Source organism: Camelina sativa, chromosome 1, assembly GCF_030686135.1.
Source record: "Camelina sativa cultivar CO46 ecotype springtype chromosome 1, ASM3068613v1".
NCBI classification, from domain to species: Eukaryota; Viridiplantae; Streptophyta; class Magnoliopsida; order Brassicales; family Brassicaceae; genus Camelina; species Camelina sativa.
In genome coordinates this window covers 11487809-11507805 of record NC_141880.1, presented here as the reverse complement: position 1 = coordinate 11507805, position 19997 = coordinate 11487809, and the positions used below count along the sequence as shown (strand labels likewise).

General features: G+C 39.9%; 5 protein-coding genes across 9 annotated transcripts; 3 read left to right on the top strand and 2 right to left on the bottom strand.

Moving 5' to 3' along the window:
* Positions 1–1033: 1033 nt before the first annotated feature.
* LOC104788824 (selenium-binding protein 3) lies at positions 1034–3792 on the bottom strand. 3 transcript variants are annotated; one of them, XM_087456961.1, is made up of 9 exons: positions 3714–3792; positions 3492–3594; positions 3166–3361; positions 2839–3034; positions 2519–2746; positions 2168–2399; positions 1968–2075; positions 1607–1879; positions 1034–1529 (listed from the first exon to the last, which is right to left on the bottom strand). In XM_087456961.1, the coding sequence occupies exons 3-9, from the start codon at positions 3275–3277 to the stop codon at positions 1248–1250; spliced, it is 1431 nt and encodes a 476-aa protein (XP_087313087.1). In that variant the 5' UTR covers positions 3278–3361; positions 3492–3594; positions 3714–3792; the 3' UTR covers positions 1034–1247. The 3 variants fall into 3 exon arrangements, with proteins under 3 accessions (XP_087313087.1, XP_087313085.1, XP_010512909.2); XM_087456959.1 differs by having other exon boundaries at positions 3166–3594; XM_010514607.3 differs by lacking the exon at positions 3714–3792 and having other exon boundaries at positions 3492–3675.
* Positions 3793–5952: 2160 nt separating this feature from the next.
* Positions 5953–12136, bottom strand: LOC104788806 (putative acyl-activating enzyme 16, chloroplastic). Of its 3 annotated transcripts, none has more exons than XM_010514598.3 (18): positions 11694–12136; positions 11192–11383; positions 10659–10773; positions 10197–10324; positions 9498–9706; positions 9309–9424; positions 9047–9196; positions 8846–8913; positions 8474–8579; positions 8222–8380; positions 8051–8104; positions 7870–7950; positions 7526–7663; positions 6902–7061; positions 6699–6778; positions 6454–6602; positions 6278–6335; positions 5953–6183 (listed from the first exon to the last, which is right to left on the bottom strand). In XM_010514598.3, exons 3-18 carry the CDS (start codon positions 10713–10715, stop codon positions 6091–6093), a joined length of 1806 nt encoding a protein of 601 aa, XP_010512900.2. In that variant the 5' UTR covers positions 10716–10773; positions 11192–11383; positions 11694–12136; the 3' UTR covers positions 5953–6090. The 3 variants fall into 3 exon arrangements, with proteins under 3 accessions (XP_010512900.2, XP_010512892.2, XP_087313116.1); XM_010514590.3 differs by having other exon boundaries at positions 10197–10284; positions 11694–12128; XM_087456990.1 differs by lacking the exons at positions 10197–10324; positions 10659–10773; positions 11192–11383; positions 11694–12136 and adding an exon at positions 9801–9852.
* A 352-nt stretch (positions 12137–12488) lies between these two features.
* LOC147949791 (uncharacterized) lies at positions 12489–15974 on the top strand. Its single transcript, XM_087456957.1, has 2 exons — positions 12489–13666; positions 13752–15974. Exons 1-2 carry the CDS (start codon positions 13434–13436, stop codon positions 15733–15735), a joined length of 2217 nt encoding a protein of 738 aa, XP_087313083.1. The 5' UTR covers positions 12489–13433; the 3' UTR covers positions 15736–15974.
* Positions 15975–16217: 243 nt separating this feature from the next.
* On the top strand, positions 16218–16865 carry LOC147949790 (uncharacterized). The gene has a single exon (XM_087510507.1). The coding sequence runs from the start codon at positions 16218–16220 to the stop codon at positions 16863–16865; it is 648 nt and encodes a 215-aa protein (XP_087366633.1).
* A 3-nt stretch (positions 16866–16868) lies between these two features.
* LOC147949789 (uncharacterized) lies at positions 16869–19814 on the top strand. Its single transcript, XM_087510503.1, has one exon. The coding sequence runs from the start codon at positions 16869–16871 to the stop codon at positions 19812–19814; it is 2946 nt and encodes a 981-aa protein (XP_087366629.1).
* The last annotated feature ends 183 nt before the right edge of the window (positions 19815–19997 follow it).

Sequence of the window (19997 nt, the reverse complement as noted above, 5' to 3'; positions counted from 1 at the left end):
GCGGCTGACATGGACGAGAAGGACTGTGAAGGAGACCATTGTGTGGAGCGACTTGATGAAGCTGGGGCAGCATTTGGCACTACGACCGAAGACACCACACAACTGATACTTTCCTTGATAACCGTTATTAGAACGGTTGTCCTGGATAGGTATTGGAGGTCCGATTGTTCCATTGTTGATGGTGATGTTGTGTGGATTTGTGTGGATAAGGAAGAGAGTGAGAGGTATCAATATTGGCAGAGAGAGGATCAGATGAAGGCGTAACAAGAGCAGCGGTCAACAACTGAGCTTCTTTGTTGAGAAGTTTTTCATGAACTTCAGTGATTTTGGGAGAGAATTCACGGTCTTCAACTTGATCAACAACATATTTGTAGTCTTCAGGGAGACCACGAAGAACAGCCTCAATCTGCTCATCAATATCAAAAGGCTTACCGAGGAGAGCCAATTTGTCAAAGCGAGTAGTTAAGCCTTGCATATACTCATTGATCGTTTTATCACCTTTGGAAAATTGTTGGAGTTGGAGGCGTAACTGCTGAATATGGCCCTTGCTATGTTTGGCAAAGATGTTGGCAACAGTATGCCACATCTCAGCAGCCGTTTTTGTGGTAGTAACCAGAGGTTGCACCGAGGGAGAGAGAGTGCCGAGAAGACCGTTGTAGATCAGCTTGTCCTGTCGCTTCCATTTGAGAAAGTCTGGATTCTGAATTGCGGCATTGTTGGAGACAGTTGTCTGAGCCGGAGAAGAAACAGATCCATCAACATATCCGACCAAGTCATAGCCATCAAGGAGAGAGTGTACTTTGAGGCTCCAAGTGATGTAGTTGAGAGAAGTAAGCTTAATAACATTACTCATGTTGATGTTGAGAAAGGGTTGGGCAGAATCAATTACTTCAGCAGTATTAGCCATGGAGACAGGAGAAAAAAAGTGAAAGAAAAAGCAAAGAAAAAGAAAATGAAGGAAGAAGTTGAAACAGAGAGAACAGAGAAGCGGCGGAAAAATTTAGAAATCTTTTACTGCTCTGCTCTGATACCATGTAGAATATGAGTCTTATTCATATACAAGGTTTTTACACACATATATATAGTTGTACAGAGGAGACACACTAGATAAAAGACATAAACAGAAGATTGTATGTAAAACATGATACGAGATATTGAGTAATGAAGAGCGTATCACTTGCGTATCAAGGTGTATCCTTAACACTATGTTCCATATAGAGGTTTGTTTTGTCATTTTGTGAATTAAACTAAACCCATATATCAGAGGTACAATCCCCGCCAGGATATCTCATTTCGTGAGCGAGCGCAGGACCATCTGGCTCGGACCCAAAGTCGACGAAGAAGTCAGGGTTTATGGATAAACCACCTTTGTCTGTATCTACATCAATTTGCAACATGTGTGAGCCTTTCTCCACAAGTTCAGGGTAAAACTGTCTATCCCATACGTTAAACAGCGAGTTCGTCACGTACAGTCGCTTCCCATCTAGGCTCAACTGAAACATTTGAGGACCTCCTCTCAGACGCTGACCCTTCACACAAGAAAAACACCAATAATTACAATAGCGTGTAGGACAAGGTAACATGATCTAGATTTTGTTGAACGGACCTTGATTTTGGTGACATCGAACTGAAACGTCTTTCCTTCTTCTCCTAAGGCTAAGACATCGCTTCCTTTTTGGACTAGCCCGCCTACGTGTAGTTGACCGGTTAAAACAGGGGTTTTCGGGTCCTCGATGTTGTACTGGCGAATATCTCCGTGAAGCCAGTTGGAAAAATAGAGGAATCGGTCGTCAAGTGAGATTAAAAAGTCAGTGATAAGCCCTGGCATTTCTGGGAGAATCCAGTTTTCAACTTTCAGAGGTTCCACTGATATAGCCACCTTAAAATTGGAGAGGTTGTTTGTATAGTTAGAAAGAAAAAAATCAAAAGAAATGAAGAATAATAAGTAGAGAAGATTCATTGTATACCTCATGGCTCCATGCTTCATCATCGTTCTTGAAAAATCTTACAATAGTACTCGACAACGCACACCCCGCATATCCCGTAGCTTTATCCGGGTTGTGCAAGAATCTTACCTGTAAAACAAAAACAGAGGAGGATAATGCAGTTTCTTGCGGAAGAAGAAACTAGTATAAGCTGAGGTTTTGCAAGATTAGAGTCAGTTTACCTCTAAGGGTAAAAGTCCGGTATCACCGAGGTCAAGTATCTGTTTCAATTCTCCGTCGGGCCAACTATAGACATGTAGATGCTTTCCATATAAGCCATCAGAGACGTCCTTGAGGTCAAATCCTTTGGTAAACGCGGCTGGTGCTCCCCAAGAGGTACTAATCATCGTCTTGTGCCGTGGTTGATACCAGAAATCATACCCAAACAAAGGACTGTTTCCATCCTTCTCCCACCTATTAAAATAAATGTAAATAGCTCTTACTCAACGACCCTTAAGCTAGCGAGATATTAGGTTTTGGTCTTCTTTCTTGGCGTCCAAGAAACAGTACAAATCCGTTCTTTTCGAAGTTACCTTCCTTTGATGTTAAACTCGGAATCAAGCAAGAGAAACCCACTGCCTTCTGCGTTTCCATCTTCATCCCCAAGACAAGACACAAGAACGTCTCCAGAAGCTAAGCAATGAGGTTGATGCGGATAAGCCAATCCCGTCTTCTCCAAAACCTCCGCTGGCTCCACAAATTTGTGCAGAAATGGTTCCCTCGGGTTTGTTTTCGTATCGATGATGTAGATGCGACCAGACCTTTTTTCCGACATGTGTGAGATGAGATCACAATACATGAGAACTTTTTAGATACAAAAGAAACAGAGAAGAGATGTTGTTAAGTTTCTTACAGAAGAGAAGGCAAGATGAGGTAACGTCTTTCACAAGAACGATCACCATAGCAAGAGCTACAAGAGTTCCAGCCTGAATGATGAAGTTCATCTCCAAGAAAAGGCATTGGTAATCTATGGATGACACTAGAGTATGTCGTTGAACTCGGTTCCACATCCACCGTCGCTACGTAATCTGGCTTCGCTTGCCCGGTTCCTGGACCAAACCAATTTCCAAAAACCTTTAGCCGACATAACAAAGTTTGAAACCAAAGCTTATAATGACATTAGTTGATCTTAATGACTCTTAACTCCACTCCATATATAAAGAGCTAGAAAATAGTTTACCGGTGTATAAGGCAGCGACATAGATGAGTTTCTCTCGTGGACCAGACATGGCAAGGAGAGGCGTGGCGTAACCCGGGCCGCTCTCACAGCAATCTTCACCCGCCGCTTCCATCTCAGTTTCTATATCTCTCTACTAAGCTGTCTTAGTAATGCAGCAGCTACTTCTGCATATATTGGCTTTATATACTGATATTTTCTGCAAGTTGGAACTTGGAAATAAACTAATAATATATGTATTAATTAAAACACCGTTATCATTTAATTCATCACTAATCATTTTGTTTTATAAATATGAAAAAAAAAAAAAACAAGAAAAAAACGAATACGTCGGCACGAGACATTTGCTAAGAGTGTGACACGGGATGGTAGGCAGGCTCAGGTCGTATCTATCCATTGGTGTCCCTTCTTGGCTTCGATCTTTTAGCATTGCTGAAGTTAGACAATATAATCGTTTTACTATTTCTTTGAACCTTTGCTCTATTCTTTATTTTATTTTAGTAGACCATCGACGAGAAAAAAAAAAAAAAAAAGACCATCACTTTGCTTACCTCATAGATAATATATAACTCATACACCCAATCTCAAACCTCTCAGTAGAAATCTAGCATACATCTTTGGTTTATACTTGTTTAATGAAAATTTGTTAGAAATTCCTTTTCTAAAAATATTTTTTCTCTGAACATTTTTATTTTTGTCATCTTTTACATAATTACAATATGTTAAATAAATTTTTAGAATTTTTTTTAGGTTTGAGTTCTCTATTTTAGATTTATGATATATAGTATTTAGGGTTTAGAGTTGAGAATTTTGTGAGAAATGTCATTTTCTTAATTAAAGTTGTGAGAAACGCTATTTTCATTTTTTTTTTTTCAATAATGTCATTTACTGTTTTTGTGCCATATGATCAAAAGACCATAATACCCTTCAAATTAAAGAAGGAAAAAAAATTAAAAAAAGTTATTAACTTTTAGGTAATCATTTTGAGACTAACAAAAATAGTGATGATATGACTGTTTCTTTTTTTAACTAAAACCTAAACACATCTAAAAATAAAAGAGATTGAAGTTGGTGGAGTTATCCAGGTCAGTAACATGGTTCTCCTCGGAAAATTCATCAGTTTCAGGCCGCGATAGACAACAAACATGTTAGTTTGATGGACATAATATTTTTTTTTAAAATTGGTCCATCTAAAATATAATAAACAATATGGGTTGGAAAGACAAAAGTAAGCCTACTATGGTCCACTAACATAGACATACCTTCTCTGTGTATCATTGTTATCCTCCGAGAGTTCACCAATGTTAGGTTGAACATCTTTCGACCTGTGCGATGGACAACACACATGTGAGTTCGATGGACTTAAGATTTTAAAATAAAAAATTTGTCCACCAGGAACTTAATAGACAACATGGTTGGATAGACAAAGTAAGTGGTCCAAAAATAAAAATGGAGTGGACTAAACAAAGATAAAACTGGTCCATAGAGGCATACCTTCAATGTGCAGTAACATTGTTGTCCTCTGAGAGTTCACAAATGTCAATATGAACGTCTTCAGACCTGTGTGATAGACAACAAATATGTTAGTGTGATGGACTTAAAGTTCTAAACTAAACAATGGTCCACCATAAACTTAACAGACAACATGGTTAGATAGACAAAAGGCAATCATATTGTTGTCCAGAATAAAAATGCAGTGCACTAAACCAAATATAAGACTGGTCTACAAAGACATACCTTCTTTGTGCAGTAACATTGTTGTCCTCCAGAAGTTCACCAATGTCAGCCTAAACGTTTTTAGAACTAAGTGATAGACAACAAACATGTTAGTATGATAGACTTAATGTTATATTTGGTCTATCAGGAACGTAATAGACAATATCGTTGGATAGACAAAAAGTAAGCATACTCTAGATCAAAAAGATAAAAACTGGTCCATAGAGATACCTTCTTTGGTCAATCATATTGTTACCCTCCGAGAGTTCTGCAATGTCAAACTGTCAATTGCAATAAATTTCATCCATCAGCGAAAGCGGATTTGGTCTGATATCAAAAGAAAATGTTTTTGCAAAAATGGCATCTCTCATATTTATACACTGTTCATGGCATATTTCTCTTTAGAGTTTATAATTTAGTCATTTCCTATACTAAAAAATGTATTTTTGAAAATGAACAAAAGTATTTTTAAAAAATTACATAGAAAAAAATATATTTTTGAAAATGCCCTTATTTAATCGACTAATACATATCTGGCTCATTCGATCTTCAAACGACATGCACGAACCCTTAGTTAGGTGAAGCTCTAACACATTTAACACACCTTAATATTGTCAAGTCACCAAAAAGGTATATTTTTACATCTTATGACGTAAGCATGGCCTCCATTTTAGAGCTATATATACTTATCATTTGTTTTACATGAAATACAAAAGAAAGCATCACTTCCCATCTTTTGGCTTTATAGTGATAATGAAGTGATATTGAAGTGATAATGAAGTGATATTGAAGTGATAATGAAGTGAAAAGTTGTCACTTTCGAGTTGAATGTTATCACTTTGAAGTGATAAATAGTTAAATGTCAAAAGTTGTCACTTTCGAGTTTTGAGGCTAATTTAACCCAGCTATACAAAATTTATATCAACAACTACAGATAGAAGTCAAGATATCGCTAAATACTTAAACGTACAATTTGGTTTTCACTGGTTCTATGAATCGTACAAGAAGATCTAATAAGTATCTATAGGGCTGCAGAACTGGATAATTCATCATAGTCGAAGAACAAAAAGCTTATTGTGTTTCATGGAGTGGTATGCTTTATTATACTGCGTGAACCGATATTTGCAGCTTATATTAACAATTGGAATAACTGGTCCAAATTTTCTAATGCTTAACAAGGTGAACGTAAAGGAGCATGCTAAAATTTCTAGTCTACTTGTAGAGTCTTTCTATTTCATTCTTGTATTGATCAACCACCTTGTCCCGTCTTATTTTCATCGTCGGTGTCATTAATCCGTTGTCTATCTGTAAAGATATTACATAGAACGTTAACATAAGGACTGAATATTTTGAGTCCCAAATGAAGAGATTATGAATGAGACCGAACAAAAGAACATACCGTGAAAGGCTCATCCACGATCAGAACAGGTCCAACTTGGAACGAGCATTGTGATGTCCTGCATTATGGTTTATATGAGTAATTGCATGATTAGGGCAAGCATACGCTTAAATCATACATTAGAGAGAGAGAGGGATCCAGATGCTCAAAGAGTAACACTTGGTCTGGATCAGTACCATTTCCTCAGTTCTTCATAGACCATGCTTGTTATCGTCTCCTTGCTAAGTTCATTGACTTCAGGATCTAGAGGTGAAATTTTCTGCTTTGATGCTCCTTCTGCTGCTTCTTTGTTTGGGATAATAATAGCTCCGAGGCGGCGTTGATCCTGAGAACGAAAGATTATGGCCACATCGAAATCCAAAGATTAAATCCGTAAAACATCCCATACCACTGTTCCTAAATCAAACTTTCCAACAAGTACCTGTCCAATAACCACTATCTGTTGAATCAAATTGCTTCTCATGGCTGCTTCTTCAATCTCCAATGGTTCCACATTTTCACCTACAACGATCAAGCTGTTATCATACGTTTTTAACAATACATGCGGTGTTTAAAATGTATGCTAATCATACAGACAGTTGGAAACAGAATTTTAATTCAAGAAAGTGTAAAACTATGATATACCTGTTAATAGTACAATTGTGTCCTTGGCACGGCCTTCAAGAACGATGACACCTCCACAGCTACGACTCCGTCCTGCTGAGTGCTGAGGAGTAATCCAACCCATATCTCCAGAATTGAACCATCCATCTTCATCTATAACTTGCTTGGTGGCCAGTGGATTCTGAGGTAATCAACAGAAAGATGAGTTAACCTGATCTAACCACCAAACCCAAAGCCTTCATCCAAATCACAAATAATGTTTCAGGAGTTCACACATTTAGCAAAAAAAAAGAAATGAATTGCAAGAAATCTAGATTCCAATGAGATGCTTTAGATGAGGAATGATGAGTTCAAGATGAAAAGAGTTATACATAGACTAATTAAGAGGTGTCCATTTCTTTCTGCATAAAATATGGGGTAGACAAGAAAACTCGATAGCCATCAACGTTTACGGAAAGCACAGCACAGATTATAACAAGTTTTCTAATAACAAACTAATCCGAGAAACAGGGGCACCATAGAAGCCAATATATATACTCACGAACAGAAGAATCATAAACAAAATCTTGACGGCTAAAATTCTGTAACTGTTGTGTCATCCATTCACAAATTTGTCGTAAACAAAGGGCAGAAAGTGTGTATCACCTTATAGTAACCTTTCATCACTGGTGGGCCTCTGACTTTGACAATGCCCTTTGAACCAGGTGGAAGAACAGAACCAGTCTCAGGATCTACAATTTTGAATTCCGTATCTTTAATAGGGTGCCCAACTGAGCCAAGAACCTTCATACAAGAGCAAAAACAAAAATACAATTTTAACAAATGTAACTGTGTAACATAACATAGACAGTAAAAGATATGAGACTTGTTATGTCTTCTTTTATAGCACTTTTGGACTGATTGTGACCCAAACATTTGGTGCAAGATGGGAGCTTATTTTCCCCATGATCACAAAAGAAAAGGTCATTTTGGTGAAAGTTTAAACTTACATTACAGTTAAGCCTCCGTGCAGAGACAACCGGTGAGGTTTCTGTCAAACCATACCCATTTTGTACATTCACACCGATGGCCTGCATAAAGAACTAAGCTGTTTACATATGGACAAAATAACTTGTTTAAATGCCAAAAACAAATAACATTAATCTCTAGAAGCAATATTGGCAGTCTAACCTCGAAAAACTTGTCAACATGCATAGGTAAACTACCACCTCCGCTAACACCAGCCTGGAGGAAACAAAGATTAGATTGCAAAGTCAGGTTAACAATCTTTCTGGTAAGATTAAGGAATCTTTCTTCGCCTAGAAACATAAAACTAGTAAAACAAAAGGAAGTAGATACTACCTTTGTTATTCCAACAGAGGAACGAATTTTTCTGTGGACAAGCTTTTCAGCCAACATATGCAATGGCAATAGAACAAACGCAACTACTCTCGCCCACAACCAATCCACCAACGAAGCAATATACATTGGAGGCTTTTGATTTTTTGTCAAACAAAGACCCTGCATACAAGAGCAGAGAACTTATCACAACTCTGTTACAACAAACTATTAGGCAGTACGAAATACTAAAGAGGACACATCTGGTTCGCAAACCTCAGAAATTCTTCTCATCTCCATATATGCAAGGCTGACTTTAATTAATGTAAGCGCCAAAAATTTACGAGCAGGGGAGCTTGTAGAAATTTGCTTTTGAATCCCGCTGCAATTCTCATAAAATAGAGAAAGATGTTTAGCAGCAGTTAACATGGTTCAGACTACTGCGAAAAAAATAATGATTAGAATCATGGAAGAAACAAATTCATTGTAAATCTCGAATGACCGACTAGATACAGCCATGAGGGAAATCTAATCTCTTATCATACGAACAGTGACTCATAATCTCTTATCAGTAAACTTCAGTAACAATAGAACCTATCTGAAAGTATTTGAATCTTATGCGCAAAAAATGCTTGTAAAGTTGCATACCTGTAGAGTGTCTCATATACTAAAGGAACTGAAATGAGATAGTGTGGTTGATACTGCTTGAGATCATCCTGTACCAAAAAACAAAAACAAAAAGTTTCAAATCCAAAGGGAAAAATATAAAATGAAATGCTCGACTCACTACAAAATTTCATCTTCTCACATTTTCTTTTAATTTGTCACTGTGTAACAATCTCTCTATACCTTTAAGAATCTTATAGACGTATACTTTTGCTCGACTCCACATGTAAATATGAAATATTCACAAGCCCGTTCATAGGCATGCCATGATGGCAGCATACTTAGAAATCTCTCCCCAGCTTCAGCAGGCACAAAGTCGGACAAATTTCTTATCTGTAGAGTAGTTCAAGATACCAAACAACCAAATTTTATTTCAGAACCCTAATGGCAAACTCAGTATTTTATAAAGGTGAACATAAATTGATGAGAAGTATTGGCCTTGAACCTGGTGTAACAAATTCTGATGGGTGAGCATAACACCTTTTGGATTTCCCGTGGTTCCACTGGTATACATAATTGTGGCTGTATCATCTGGATTGATGAATTCATATTCATACCTCTCTGCAGTCATTTATTTTTTAGCACTCCCAAAAACACTAAAGTGCTATATAAAGAAAGTAGATTTAGCACTTACCAGCATCATTAGATCTTGCAAATTTTGCACGTCTCTCTTGTCCAAATCTTTTAATTTCGTTGTAACTATAGACTGGTGTCTGCCTACCCACTGTAACCAACGAAGATTTGTCCCCCCACAGAAGAATCACAAATCTTGGAGGTGCCTTGTAAGAAAATGACGCGGCAATGCGGTTGAAAAACTCAGGGTTATCCACAACAAGAGCTACACTGCAAGACAAATCACAACTCTGTACTGTAAAAAAATTTCAAAACAAGGAACTGGAGACGCGCATAGTAGGTAATTCAAAAGACAACTAAAAACCATTAGCTGCACGAAATCAGACAGTAGACATCATATTGAAGGACCAAAGACTTCTGTCTCTGTCATTTACGAATCTCCTTGATTAACTACGCCTCGAATCTATAGAAAGTCACATAATGAAGAATTATAAGACAAATGTGATATCAAGATGTTGACGAAAATTACACCTAATCAAGACTGCGGATCACTATGAAACCAAATGAAATCTCTCTAAGCAAAACGGCAAAATGCTATCTGAAGTGACAGAAGTTCTAAAAATGGTTCATGAAAACAAGAAATTTTGATGACACAAGTGGTAAGTAAATGTGGTTGGTATGAATAAAGTAATTTGTTAACCTCTCACTCGAGTAAGATATTCAGTTGAAACAACAGAATAACAAAAAGGTCTAGATGTACCTTTCCGAATGACAGTATATTTGCAGTAACTCTTCAACAGAGGATCTAGATCCTCTAACAACATTGATTGCTCCTGTAGCAATTATACCTGGCATAAAGTAGTAAAGAGTAGGTAAACATACCAATACCTGCGGAGAAAAAGAAAAATCGAAGAACCAAACGACATAATTAGAATGACTGCAGTAAAGCAGGGCAGTTAAAACAACTTAACATGTGAGCATCAATTTATAAGGACGAAAAGCAAAGAGCAGAAACAGCCCAAAACATATCTCAACAGATAATTGGTAGTCCTGGAATGGAAATGACCGATAATTCATGTGTACGGCAAGCACTGACAAGCTCAGTATTCCAAGTTTAATGACATCATCCAATAACGGGTAAGCCTCAAGCTTTAAGAAAATTATGTAATAGACAGTAGTTAGTGAGTTTCCTACAGCGTTTCTCTATTAATAAACCACATACCTTGATCCGCAACAAGCCATCGACAAGAGTTATCAGCGAAAAGTGCAATCTTCTCATCTGCTTTCACTCCAACGACTCGCAAACCCTCAACAAAGTCCAAGATTTCTTGTTCCAACTGCAGTTTTAAGATGATTGAAATGAAAGCATCGAATTACTCATCCAAATTTAACATCACTGAAAACTTTAAAAGTTATTACCCACCTATTTATCAGGCAGATATACAGTTGTAATAAAAATAACAAACACAAAGGGACATGCCAGACAATAATCATTAAAAGTATGAATATAGTATGCTTCCAAACATACAAATATGGTTCATCTTCAGCACCTTCACTTATTAACAAGCAGATAAGATATGCAGCTTCAGAATGTCTATACATTACAGAACTAATAGATAAAGAAATAAAGCTGAAGGCCAATCAATTTTTAACTCTTGAGCTTCAGTTGTTTCCCTAAGTTCTGACTCCTGCTTAAAAATACCTCTGTTCCAAAAGTATGGAGATCTAAAGTGACGCAAGCAAAGCAGTTGTTACCTGTCTGTACGTGAACGTAGAAGGCGGGTCATGATACGGATCCACCACCGCAACTCTGTCACCATACTTCTCCACAGATGATCTCCAAATATCAGGAACCGCCTTCCATTCATTAGAGCGCAAAGCAGCCTCCTTTGGAAATGATGAGCGTTCCAAGAAAGGTGAACACCGCCTTAACTCCTTCTCCTGAATCTATAATAAAGATACACAACTGGTGTTACATTATTACATACCATTCACATCAAAGTTAGTTCAGCTTTCATAAGACTTAAAACAAGTATCGTAAACTAACAAGACTGAGCCACTCGTTGTTGTTCTGTTTTACTGCAACAGCTAAACTTAAACCAACCCTTCTTCAGATTACTTACTTCTAAAATCAAAGTCAAAGGAACAATTTTTAAAAGTCCACAAACCAAAAAGGAACAGTTTTTAATTTAGTTCGCAACAAAATAATCGAACCCATAAAAGAAAAGTTTCAAAGTGAGTGATTAAAAGAACTCGCCGTGGACTCGCAGCTAACTCGAAAACCCCGTCGTGAACTCGAAGCTCTTCTGCGGCCAAAACCCTTGTAACCAAACACCAACCTGATCCCAGAAACTTGAAATTGAGGAGCAGAGGAGCCGTGAGAAACAAGAATTGAAGGTCCCAGAGACGTTGACGCCATGGTTGAGGAGTAGAGGATGAAGAAAGGGTTATCGTGAGGTTGCTTGTAGCATAGAGATAGAGAGATGAGAGGAGAAAGAGAGAGAGATGAAGTAGCAAGAAAGGTAGAAGAAGAAAGAGACGAGAGAGCATGTCGATGTCGTGATTACGATTATATCACAAAGAAAAATAAGAAAGAAAGAAAGATCAGTTCCAAGTTGGTTGGCACCGCTACAGAAGCATGGCAACTTCAGAGTCTCAGAGATAATAAAAACAAAACAGAGTTGATGTACTTACACTAATATATGAATTTTTATTTATATGTATCTATATCAGTATATATGTATGTTTTTTTACATTAAATATTTACTAGATTTTTAATTTATTATTATTTATATTTTATATTGTATTTTTTTGTTTAAATATTAGATGTTTTGTAAATAGAGAATTAACTAAATTTTTTAGCAGTTTGTGTAATTAGATATTTATATTCATTTTTTAACTTGCAATACACTTCAAAACTGATTCATCTCTATCGAATTCAACATTCCTGAGATTAATTAAATATTTTCTTTCACCGTCAAATCTAAGTAGTCGAATATTCTAACAGTTTCTCTTTTTCGATAAAAATAATATTCTAAAAAATAAATAAAACAAAATAATAATGTCTAGCAAAAACGGAAAAGACGATTAAGAAGGCGATGGCAAAATTATGTTTTTGAATGATCTTGTCGATCTGGTTTCGGGTTCGTGTGGTCCTTTGGAATTCGGATTCATGTGATCTATCTTGCTATCTTTGGCATGCAAAGAGACGAATTAACGGTTTTAGCGACGATGTTTTAATCTCGATTCGGATTTATGGTATCAAGTTGGGGTTATGGATCTTTTGGAATGTGTGGATTCGAGATCGATGGTTCCGATCGGCTTTAATGGGATTAGTGTCCGAGATTGTCCAAATCTCTCACTCAACGCGATTTGTCGGATCTGTCAAATCTTCCATCGACGGCGATGGCGGAGGTTTGATCTGGGTAAGATCTGTGATCTCTTCTGGTATCAACTTGAGGGTTGATTCGCAATGGAATACTTCAAGGAGGTATCCGGATATGGTGTTGATACTAGAGTACCAAGAATCTATCTCCTGGCATTTATGTTTCCATTTGGAGGATTCTCTAGCTGTATGTCTTTGGAACGCAAAGGAATACATACAGGATCGTATCAGATCGAAGATTGATACGCACTGGAGCATATCAAGACTTCCCTCCCTATCGTCATCTGATCTACTATTGAGGTTGGTTACTTTGTCTATCGTAGAGGATCACAAGCATTTAGCTTGCCTTTTGTGGATCGTGACCAAAAGAAAGATACGTTTGGTGATCCTTGAAACACAATGGTCCTTGATTTGGTGTTTGATTTGGTGTCTTTATGTTTGGATTCGTCTTCTCATTCTGTTTCATTTTGGATCATTGTGTGAAGATCTATGGCGATTATGTTTGATCCCATTTCATTTTTGGTATGGATTCATGTTGAAGGAACAAGAGGCTATATTCTGGCATTTATGTAGTCAATCGAAGTCTCCTCTAGTTGTGTATTTTTGGAATGTATGGGAATGCATACAGGATCGTATCAGTCTGAAGATTGTTTCGATATGGAACATATCAAGGTTTTTCCCCCTATCTTTATTTGGTTTAATGATGATATGGGATTCCCTGTTTGCCTTGGTGGATCACATGGGTTTGGTTTGCTTTTTATGGACCGAGAGTACAAGGAGGATACACTTGGAAGATACTCAAGCACAATGGTCATTATCACGGTGCTTTTATGGGTGGATTCGAGGTCTTTCTCTGCCTTGAACTCGAATATTAAGTGTTGAACAGTGGCATTCACTATTGATTCTAATTTCCTTTTGGAATCGTTTCAGAGTGATCCGGGACATGATTGTGGCTCTAGCGAATCAAGAAATTATTTCCTGGCATTTATGTCTCGCATCGGTTGGCGTTATAGCTACTTATTTCTGGAATGATTGGAACTATATAAAGGATTGTGATGCAGCTCTCAGTACTCATCACACCTTTCTCTATTTCCTTGTTTCAATTCGTGTTTTCCCTGCATCATCTCTCGAGGGTTCTTTTTCTTATTCTGGTTGGTACCTGTGGGTTTGGGTGACAATTTTCAGTATGTCTCAGAGTAGCTTATTGGGAAAGAGTGCAGAGGGTAAGAGTGATGAGGTGGTGGCTCCTAAGCGTCGTATCAAAATCCCGTATTTCGATAACACAGCTCTGATTGCGGGTTATTCCAAAACAATGGTGGGCCGATGTATGAACCCTAAGGTGCAGGATATGAAATCCCTCCTGATCATGCTCCCTAAGTTCTGGCATGTTGAAGGAAGAGTTGTGGGAGCTGATCTCGGGCTAGGGAAGTTTCAATTCGACTTTGACAATGAGGAAGATATCCTGGAGGTTCTTCAGATGGGACCATTCCATTTCGATGGTTGGATGGTGTCTTTGGTTCGGTGGAGTCCAACAGTGGATCCTGCTTATCCTTCAGACTTAACGTTTTGGGTTAGAGTCCTGGATGTTCCTTTCCAGTTCTGGGCGGAACCAACCTTTCGTAGCATTGGCTCAGAACTTGGTCGAGTGGAGACGGTGGACATTGATGGAGGAAGAGTAAAGGTGACAGTTAATGGATTGAATCCCTTGTGCTTTGAAACGGTAATCGAGTTCTACAATGGTCAGGAGACTATTGTCAACCTTCGGTATGAGCGTCTTCATGGCTGCTGCAAGAAGTGCTCAAGTCTTTGTCATGATGAGAATCATTGCCCATTGTGGGCTACCAATAAGATTACTCCGGCGTTGCACGTTCCAGTAGATGATGACTCAGCTCGCCCGCTACAGAGTTACAAGGGGGCTGTCATGAATGACAAGAACAAAGGAAAGGCCAGAGAAGTGGATACTCGGGGTTTGCCTCAGTCTAGCCAGCGCCCTCCCAAGGGCAAGCAAGACGCAGGACCAAAGAATCGGTACTCTCGGGAAACGGGTGAGCCTTCATCCAAGCCACGCCGGTCCAACAATCCTGTACCTTTTAAGGATTACCGACAGAAGGCTAGAGTTGCCACGACCGTAGCACCTTCCTCGGCTGCAGCTCCGGTTGAGGTGTTAGAACCGGGACAGATTCCAGATCAGGTCGAACATGTGGTAGATCAGGGTGTAACCTTTGGGGTTCCACCACCGAAGCGGGTCCGGAGGCCTCTTTTTCAGGAGCCAGAGCTACCTCCACATTCCCGCTTGGAGGAGGAGGGGACTGTGGTTGATGCGAGTTCATCAGTCCCGGGTCTTGGGTTAGTGTCGAAGTTCCCTGGCTTTGGTTCTCTGCAGACTGACTCAACTGAGGGAGATACTGGCGAAACTCCGGCACTTGCGAGTGAGACAGGACCACTACCGGTGGCGCAGGGTTCGCCAACTACAGGGGTCACGGTGGAGGAGAGTTTCGATCAGTGGATGGATGAGGTTGTGACAGAGGAGATGGACAAAGCGGTTGATGTCCCACAGCAGCAGTCTGATGGCGATATGGATGCTTCGGTGGAAGATACTGTCTTGGATACACCTGTGAGCATTGCGGCCCCCGGAGGTGCACAAGTGGACTCAGGTGGCGTCCTCGTGGAAGCGAAACTTGCTTCAGATGCAGTTTCTACTGTGGCTCCGCCAGTGGAGAAGGCTAACAAAGGGAAACCCCCTTTGACTCTCAAAGGAGCTGCTTCCAGGAAATTGAATGTGTATCTACGTACAACACCAAGAAAATGCCCTGTCCTTAAAGAGGCTGGGGAAGGATCAAACCTGAAGTACCCGGAACAGGAAAAGGGTCCAGCTGGTGGTGCAAAGCCACCCAAACCAACAGTGGATAAATGAAGATTTTGAGCTGGAATTGTCAAGGGCTCGGGAATAAAGCAACCATTGGGTATCTCAGGGATTTGTGGGGAAAGCATAGACCTGACTTTTTATTTTTATCTGAAACCAGACAGCCTTTATCTGTTCTGGAACCTTTTGTTGGTCATTTTGGTTTTTCAAATTTAAAAACAGTTGATCCTATTGGATGTAGTGGCGGTTTAGCCTTATTTTATAATAATAATTATGGTGTTTCCATTCTATTTGAATCAAATCGTTTAATCGACTTGGAACTCACTTATAGAGGAAATGTTATTTATTTTACTTTTGTTTATGGTGATCCGGTTCCAACAAATCGAGACTTAGTGTGGGAACGATTGACACGGATTGGTTTGTCTCGGGACTCCCCTTGGTTTCTTATAGGTGATTTTAACGAGCTTAAAGGTAACCACGAAAAACGAGGCGGAAAACTCCATCATGCCTCTTCTTTTGTGAATTTTAACACAATGATCCGGTATTGTGGATTGTTAGAATTTCTGGCGGTTGGGGATAGCTTGTCTTGGCGCGGTTGGCGGGATAAGAAGCCAATTAGATGTCGTCTTGACCGCGCTCTAGCTAATGAGAAATTCCATGATTTGTTTCAGAATGCATTTACGGAATATCTACCAATGATAGCCTCGGATCATAAACCGGTATTAGCCTCTTTGGAGGACACAGTTCGGAGAGGAAGATACGCCTTCCGATTTGATCGAAGGTGGCTTGAAAAAGAGGGTCTTTTTGGAGCCATCTCCGAGGGCTGGGTCTCAGCAGAGACAGAGGTATCTGGAAATTTAATGGACAAAATAATAAAGTGCCGCCAAGCAATTTCCCGTTGGCGGAAAGCACAGGCTCCGTTTGGACGGGAGACAATTGAGGATTTAAAATCCCAATTAGCATCTGTTCAGGAGGATGACTCTGTTTCTGTGGAGGCTATTTCGGCATTAAATTGGAAACTACGTGAAGCATATCGGGATGAGGAGATCTACTGGTATCAGAAAAGTCGAAGTAGGTGGATGCGTTTTGGGGATCAAAATACAAGTTATTTTCATGCACAAACGAAATTAAGAAGAGCCAATAATCGGATTGTGGGGATGCATGATGCCTCCGGGCACTGAACTATGGAGGAGAACCGGGTTCAGGATATTGCGATTTCATACTTTCAAGAGGTATTCACGTCTACTGATCCCTCAGAAATTGAGGACTTGTTGGGTGAGATAAGCAAATCTATAACGGACGATACTAATGAGATGCTGACTAAACCAGTCACAGAACAGGAAATCAAAGAGGCTTTATTCATGATGCCCCCTGATAAAGCCCCGGGACCGGACGGTATGACGGCCCTATTCTATCAGCGTGCGTGGGATACGGTTAAGGCTGACTTAAAGATTTCGGTGGACTCTTTCTTTCGGGACGGCAGTTTTGACAAACGCCTAAATAAGACAAATATTTGTCTTATCCCGAAAGTAGAAAAACCGACCCGGATGACTGAATGGCGTCCCATTAGTTTATGCAATGTTGGGTACAAGATTATCTCGAAGATCCTATGTCAGCGGTTGCGCAAGTTTCTGCCAACATTGATCTCTGAGACACAATCGGCATTTGTAGAAGGACGATTAATTACGGATAATATTTTGATTGCTCAGGAAATGTTTCACGGACTCCGCACCAATCCCTCTTGTAAGGACAAGTTTATGGCCATCAAAACAGATATGAGTAATGCCTATGATCGGGTAGAATGGTCCTTTATTGAGTCATTACTGCGGAAATTTGGCTTTAGTAACAAATGGATCTCTTGGATCATGTGGTGTGTGACATCAGTTGAATATAGTGTTTTGTTAAATGGTCAACCCCGGGGGTCCATAGTACCGGCTAGAGGACTCCGGCAGGGAGATCCCTTGTCACCTTATCTTTTTATCCTCTGTACGGAGGTCCTTATTGCAAATCTACGGAAGGCGGAAAGGTCCAAACTTATCACGGGGATTAAAGTCTCCACTGCGTGCCCGGCGATTTCACATTTACTGTTTGCAGATGATAGCCTGTTTTTCTGTCGGGCCACAAAGGAGCAGTGTGAAGTAATTTTGGGGATTCTAAAGGAATATGAACGTATTTCTGGACAGAGGATAAACTTCCAGAAATCCTCAGTTCAATTTGGACATACAGTAGATACGGGAGTGCGTGAAGATTTAAAAGGTATTCTGGGCATTACTACTTTAGGTGGTATGAGCTCCTATTTGGGAATCCCGGAAAGTCTTGGTGGGTCGAAAACCAAAATATTCTCTTTCGTCCAAGATCGGATACAAAAACGGGCTGGTGGCTGGCCTGCCAGGTTACTATCCCGGGGAGGAAAAGAGGTGATGATCAAATCGGTTGCAACCGCTGTCCCGACCTTTGTCATGTCCTGTTTTAGAATTCCGAAAGCAGTTACACGGAAACTTACGAGTGCCATCTCTAATTTTTGGTGGAGCTCTTCGGGAGACACTCGGGGTTTACACTGGATTGCCTGGGACAGGCTGTGTGCTGACAAGACGGCCGGCGGTCTGGGTTTTAGGTGTCTGGATGATTTCAATACCGCCCTGTTGGCTAAGCAACTTTGGCGGTTGATCTCAGTTCCAGATTCCTTATTTGCAAAGGTCTTCAAAGGACGTTATTATAGGCATTCTGATCCATTGGATCCTATTAAATCTTATTCCCCATCTTATGGATGGCGTAGTATGATTTCTGCTCGCTCTCTGGTGAACAAAGGACTCATTAAACGGGTAGGAACTGGGGCCTCCATTTCAGTATGGTCCGACCCTTGGATACCTGCTCAATCCCCGAGACCAGCATTGTGTTCAGGATCGCCAGTTGATCCAACACTCCGAGTTGAAAATTTCATTGACAGGACTTCACGTTCCTGGGATTTGGCATTGCTTTCGGCTTCTTTCGAGGCGGAGGATGTAGCCCTTATTTCTGCATTACCCCTTGGCAATCTTTCCACACCGGATAGTTTGGGGTGGCATTTGACTAAAACCGGTGTTTATACTGTTAAATCAGGATATCAAGCTTTGCGACAGAAACCGGAAAGTGGTCTACCTATTTCCGGTCCCAATATTATCCCTCTACAGGCATTTGTTTGGCAAATTCGATGCCCACCAAAACTCAGACATTTTCTGTGGCAAGCAATTACAGGTTGCATGGCAACCACAGCTAATCTCCGACGCCGTGGATTAAGTTGTGATATGGAATGCACAATTTGTGGAGGGATGGAGGAGACAGTTAATCATGCTCTCTTTTTATGTCCTCCGGCTAGGCAGGTTTGGGGGCTGTCCCAGTTCCCGACCTCTTCGGGCTGCTTCCCATCAGACTCCGTATATGATAATATGGACTCCTTATTCTGGAGGTTTCAAGACATTCCCTCGGTGGACATGTTCCCATGGATTCTATGGTATATCTGGAAGGCCCGAAATGATAAATTATTCAGTAATTTGGATTCCAACCCGGTAGCAATTATACGGTTGGCAGAGGAAGAATCCAGACTTTGGTCTTCAGCTCAGGACGATCTGTCGGGATCCCTCCCTTCTGGTATCCCTCGGCCTCCATCTAGAGTTCTCACTCAGACTTGTAACACAGGTCATGGCTTTGGGTCTAGTCATCATTGCTTTGTAGATGGCTCTTGGAAGGCGACTGATCAGTTTATGGGTAGAGGATGGTATTGTATTTCTCCTGTGGGAGAATTTCCCACCATGGGTGCATCTAATTCTCGCCGTAGCTTGTCGCCACTACATGCAGAGGTAGATGCCCTTGTCTGGGCAATGCGATGTATGATTGGTGCTGACAACGAGAAAGTCGTCTTTCTCACAGACTGTTCTGATTTGGTGAAGATGGTTTCCTCGCCTTCTGAATGGCCTGCTTTCAAGACATACCTGGACGCTATCGAAGAAGATAAAGTGGAATTTTTGTCTTTCTCTCTAGTTCAGGTACCAAGATCACAAAATGGTAGAGCGGACAAACTGGCGCGTCGAGCTAGAGTGGAATCGCTTCCAATTAACTTCGTGAACAATTTCCCTTCTCATTGGCTCGTTTGAGTCAATCTTGTAATTTGTTGGCAAAAAAAAAAAAAAAAAAAAAACTTGCAATACACTTCATCACCATTTGTTTGTTATATTTAGTTTTGTTTTGTTTAATATTTAATATTCTATTTTAATTTTAGTTATTATAACAAAAGATAAGGGATCTAACAAATAAATATTCTAATATTTGTAGTGTTG

Coding starts and splice junctions, on each gene's coding strand:
- LOC104788824 (XM_087456959.1), bottom strand. CDS start 3,277: ATGGAAGCGGCGGGTGAAGATTGCTGTGAGAGCGGCCCGGGTTACGCC. Junction 3,035..3,165: donor TGTCGCTGCCTTATACACCG/GTAAACTATTTT, acceptor GGTTTGGTCCAG/GAACCGGGCAAGCGAAGCCA. Junction 1,530..1,606: donor TCGATGTCACCAAAATCAAG/GTCCGTTCAACA, acceptor TCTTGTGTGAAG/GGTCAGCGTCTGAGAGGAGG.
- LOC104788806 (XM_010514590.3), bottom strand. CDS start 11,855: ATGGCGTCAACGTCTCTGGGACCTTCAATTCTTGTTTCTCACGGCTCC. Junction 10,774..11,191: donor CTACGTTCACGTACAGACAG/GTAACAACTGCT, acceptor TTAAAACTGCAG/TTGGAACAAGAAATCTTGGA. Junction 6,184..6,277: donor TCGTGGATGAGCCTTTCACG/GTATGTTCTTTT, acceptor ATATCTTTACAG/ATAGACAACGGATTAATGAC.
- LOC147949791 (XM_087456957.1), top strand. CDS start 13,434: ATGGGAATGCATACAGGATCGTATCAGTCTGAAGATTGTTTCGATATG. Junction 13,667..13,751: donor CTTTTATGGGTGGATTCGAG/GTCTTTCTCTGC, acceptor GAATCGTTTCAG/AGTGATCCGGGACATGATTG.
- LOC147949790 (XM_087510507.1), top strand. CDS start 16,218: ATGATCCGGTATTGTGGATTGTTAGAATTTCTGGCGGTTGGGGATAGC.
- LOC147949789 (XM_087510503.1), top strand. CDS start 16,869: ATGGAGGAGAACCGGGTTCAGGATATTGCGATTTCATACTTTCAAGAG.